The following is a 4530-nucleotide window of genomic DNA, read 5'->3' as shown; positions in this document are numbered from 1 at the left end:
CTCGAACTCACAGAGATCCGCCTGCCTCTGCCTCCCAGTGCTGGGATTAAAGGCGTGCGCCACCACCGCCCGGCAGGGCCCCTTTCTCTTGGTTGGCTTTCATGGAAATGGCTCCCCTGACTTGGAAGAGTAAACACCAGCTTACAGGATGAGTCGTCTTTCTATAGCATGGTAGGGGTTTTAAGTCCTCTTCACCCAGTTCTGACCAAGCACGCTCAGTCCCAGGAAGGAAGAGGGGACAGGATTTTGTCACTGCTACCACCTCCAATTTTAAATTACATGTACTTATTCATTGCATTTGTGTACCGGAGGACATGGGTGTCTCCTGTCACCTAGGTCTCAGGGATCAAACCCAGGTCCTTGCGGCTTGGCAGCAAGCACCTTTACCCACTGAATCCTGTCGTCAGCCTTTCTGTGCCTCTTGTCCTGGCCCAACGTGCCTCACCTCTAAACCCCGAGGCACTGGGGCTGGGTGGGGAAATGAGGACAGCAGGTGATCTGGCTGCCGGGCCCCCAACCCTCACCCCCGCAGGTCCTCATTTCCCCACACCAACTTCCTCTGGCTAATGGTTCGAAAGTTGCTGTGGAGGCAAAGTACAGGTGCCGGCTGGCACATTAATGACAATAATAGCCATGACGGCAGTGATAAAATTGAGAGGGTAAAAGCAACACTAAGACAGGGTTTGTCTTGGACGTTCCCAGGCATTATCCTCAGATTTCCCTGGGAAGTCTCCATTTTCTTGCCGCACTGGAGCCCAACCTGAGTCTTGGGGACCCTCGCCTTCGGCTCTGAACCCTTGATAGGTTCGGCTGCTTGTTTCTCCTAGTGTCCCCACCCGGTGAGCACCCAGGTGCTTTTGGTGGTGACTCAGTGTCTGTCTCTCGACTGACCTCAGCATGAGCCTGGGGGGGCTGGGAGAGATGATAGTTTCCTGTGATACCAGCAGGTGACTCAGGGGCCCAGAAATCGGGGCCACAGAATGCCTTTGTTGGCCTAGGTTCAGGAATCCGGAGAAACTGGTCAGGAGGCAGGCCTGGGGACTGAAACCCCTCCCTCTGCCTCCGCCCCTCCTCCACGGCGCTTTAACTGCCGCACCTGCCGTCTCAGGTCCTGGTGGCAGGTGCGAGCGGGAAGGCTCTGGGTAGCTGGTGTAACAGACTCAGCTCCTCCGGCTGGCTTCGTGACCCTGAGGCTCACCAGAAAAGGCTTGCTCAGCCCTCGGACTTCTATAGCTTCCAGAGAGGGAGAGAGAGAGAGCAAGAGGTATACTTTTTTTGTGGTCTCCAACCTTGATCCCTGCAGAGACTGAGCGATGGCGTCCATGGGGCTACAGGTGCTGGGAATCGCCTTGGCGGTCCTGGGCTGGCTGGGCGCGATCCTGAGTTGTGCGCTCCCCATGTGGCGGGTGACCGCCTTCATCGGCAGCAACATCGTCACGGCGCAGACCAGCTGGGAGGGCCTGTGGATGAACTGCGTGGTGCAGAGCACCGGGCAGATGCAGTGCAAGGTGTACGACTCGCTGCTGGCCCTGCCGCAGGACCTGCAGGCCGCCCGAGCCCTCATGGTCGTCTGCATCCTCGTGGCGGCGGTGGGGATGCTTCTCTCAGTGGTCGGGGGCAAGTGCACCAACTGCATGGAAGACGAGACCACCAAGGCCAAGACCATGATCGGGGCGGGCGTGGTGTTCATCTTGGCAGCCATGCTGGCCATGGTGCCTGTGTCCTGGACCGCACACAACGTCATCCGCGACTTCTACAATCCTCTGGTGGTTGCCGGCCAGAAAAGGGAGATGGGAGCTTCGCTTTACATCGGCTGGGCAGCCTCGGGGCTGCTGCTCCTGGGAGGAGGCCTCCTCTGCTGCAACTGCCCACCTCGCAGCAACGACAAGCCCTACTCCGCGAAGTACTCCGCCGCCCGCTCTGCTCCCGCCAGCAACTATGTGTAAGGTGGGCCACTCTGCTGCGTCCCCATCGCCCTTGTTTCATCCTCGGACTGAGTTCATAACAGCCTGTGATCTCCTGACTTCCCTCGGGTCCTGCCCTGCTCGGGGCCACTAACTGCTGGGGACAGCAAGCCCGGATCGTGCTGAAGGAGCCCTCGGGGGAGCCGTCTGCCCCGCTTGGACACATCTCAAGGCTCCTTTACTCCGGCAAGGACGAAAGCAAAAGTGTTTCCTTGCTGCCTCGGTTCAAATTGCTCGTGGGTACAGGGCTGGAGGAGGCAGAAGCTGCTGGGTACCGCCGTGGAGCGGGGAGCTAGGTCCTGCTGGCCGGGACAGCTCAGCTGTGACTTTGGCCCTCCGGTGGGGTCCTGCTCATGCTGGCACCTGCGCTGACCCTTTCCTAGCCTCCTCACTCTGCCCGCATCTGTTACTCCGGCGCTACTCATGCCGTTAGGCCCCATGTTTCTGAGCACACCTGGCCCTACCTGGAGCTTTGTGGCGGGATGCCTGGATGAGGGGGCTTGAGAGCCGGATGGACTCTGCCCTGGAACCCCAGTGACTGACTGACAACGACTGGGCCCTACCCACCCACCCACCCTCCAAAAGGAGTTCTGTGGAGTGGATGGACGGGTTTGAGGGAAGGGCGGAGGTGGATTAAACTGGTTTGGGGAGTGCTGGTGCGGGGAACCTAGAAGCAGCCCAGGCTGTCCCCACCCCTTTCTGGTACTGTCTTGCTAAAGGTCCTGCTCTCTGCACCCCCTCCCTCCTCAGCAGGACCCTGGGCCTCTTGAGCCGGCCCCTCTGAATTCCCTACCCTTGTCAATTTCAAGGACCCTGGCCAGTCTGCCGAAGGTATCCTGGCAATGGCGTTGCAAGAGGGAGTCTCCCCGGACTCCCCTGCTTTCTCTGCGGTTTCTTGTTTTGTAATTTAAGAAGGTCTATTATTCACAGCTGTAATTATTATTATTTTCTACAATAAATGGTACCTGTGTACAGGAAAGGTCTGCTCTGTATCTGTGGATGGGACAGGGCTGGAGGGATGGCTGGGGGTCCCAGGGGGACCTTGATGTAGTAAGAAGTTGAAGCGCTTTCAGGGCTGAGGATGTAGCTCAGTGGATAGTGTGCCCTGCGTGCCAGAAACCCCAGGTTCCATGCTTAGCCCCAAGTAAACCAAGGGCAGAAGCAAGAGGATTAGAACTTGAATGCCATCCCCCAGTACACCGTAGGTTCAAGGCTAGCCTGGTCTACTTGAGACCCTGTCTCCAGAGTGATTTCAGAGGATTGTAAAAGTCAGAACTAACTCTAACCTGGGGACCACCATGCTTGAGCCCTTTGTTTTTGAGACACAGTATACAGCCCACACTTATCATCAAGCTCAAGGCTATCCCCCTTGTCTCAATCTCCTGTGCACTACCACGATGGCAACCAGGTCTGAGGCTGTCACCAACCTCTTCCCCTTCTGTCTCCCTTTCCCGGAGCAGCCAGGCTGGCCTGCTCTGTATAGGCCACTCTGCAGGTGTCACCATTCTGCCCTTGTCCCTTCCCTAAGCTTGGAATGTCCTTTCCCCCACTGCTGAACCTTTCTGGTCTTACAGGTCCAGTCTGTAGCCTCCTCCCTAGAGTCCTCCCACAGCCCTGGAATGTCTTAAACCTGCACCACACCGAACCAAACCGCCAAAGGGCCACACCTGGACTTTCCCATTCCAGTCCCTTTGGCTTTTTTCTGTTTTGAGACAAGGTCTTAGTGTAGCACAGGCTAGCCTCCAACTGTGTTGCTGAGGGTGACCTTGAGCTCCTGATCCTCCTGCTTCCACTTACCCAGTGCTGGGATTAGAAGTGGGCACCACCATGCCTGATTTTTGAGGTGCTGCAGGTGGAAGATTTGTGTTGGGGGACCCTTGCTTCCAGGCTTGGATTGTCACTTTGATCTTTTTTCTGTTTTGGTTTTTTTGGGACAGGGTTTCTCTGTGGAACAGCCCTGGCTGACCAGGCTGGCTTCAAACTGACAGAGCTCCGCCTGCCTCTGTGTCCCGAAGGCTGGGATTACAAGCGTGTGCGACCACTGTCCGGCTTTGATTTTGAGAGAGGGTCTCATGTATCCTTGGCTGAACTCACATAGGATGGTTTTGAATCCCTCCGCCTCTCCAGTGCTGGATTTATTCAATTTATTCAGTGCTGGGATGGAACCCAGGGCTTCATACACTTGAAGACTTGCCAGTTTTCTAGTTTTAAGGCCCAGCCCACACACGGTTCCTTTGTGGAAAGGGAAACTAAGCCCTTCCCTGTTCATGTGACAGTGTGGCTCAGATCCGCATGTGAAGTCAGAAGACGATCATCGTGGGGAGTGGATTCTCAGCTTCCATTCTCCGAGGGTTTGGGGGCAGAACCCACATCACCAGGCTAGCACAGCAGGTGCCCCTACTGGCTGAGTCATCTCACCGGGCCACTTGTTGCTTCCTGACTCCATGGGTATAATAATTACCACATGCTGGTAATGAAATTATCCAAGTGTTTTAAAGTCGGGTGTGGAGGCCTGTGACAGAATCCCAGCACTCGGGAGGTAGAGGTGGGAGGATCATGAGTTCAA

The 4530-nt window shown here is 56.3% G+C and overlaps 1 protein-coding gene across 1 annotated transcript; it reads left to right on the top strand.

Annotated features, from left to right (window-relative positions):
- Positions 1-1089: 1089 nt before the first annotated feature.
- Positions 1090-2943, top strand: Cldn4 (claudin 4). The gene has a single exon (XM_013120743.3). It carries the CDS (start codon positions 1314-1316, stop codon positions 1944-1946), a length of 633 nt encoding a protein of 210 aa, XP_012976197.1. The 5' UTR covers positions 1090-1313; the 3' UTR covers positions 1947-2943.
- Positions 2944-4530: the final 1587 nt, after the last annotated feature.

Source organism: Mesocricetus auratus, unplaced genomic scaffold (assembly GCF_017639785.1).
Source record: "Mesocricetus auratus isolate SY011 unplaced genomic scaffold, BCM_Maur_2.0 Super-Scaffold_100025, whole genome shotgun sequence".
Lineage (NCBI taxonomy): Eukaryota > Metazoa > Chordata > Mammalia > Rodentia > Cricetidae > Mesocricetus > Mesocricetus auratus.
This window is presented reverse-complemented; position numbering and strand designations above follow the sequence as displayed.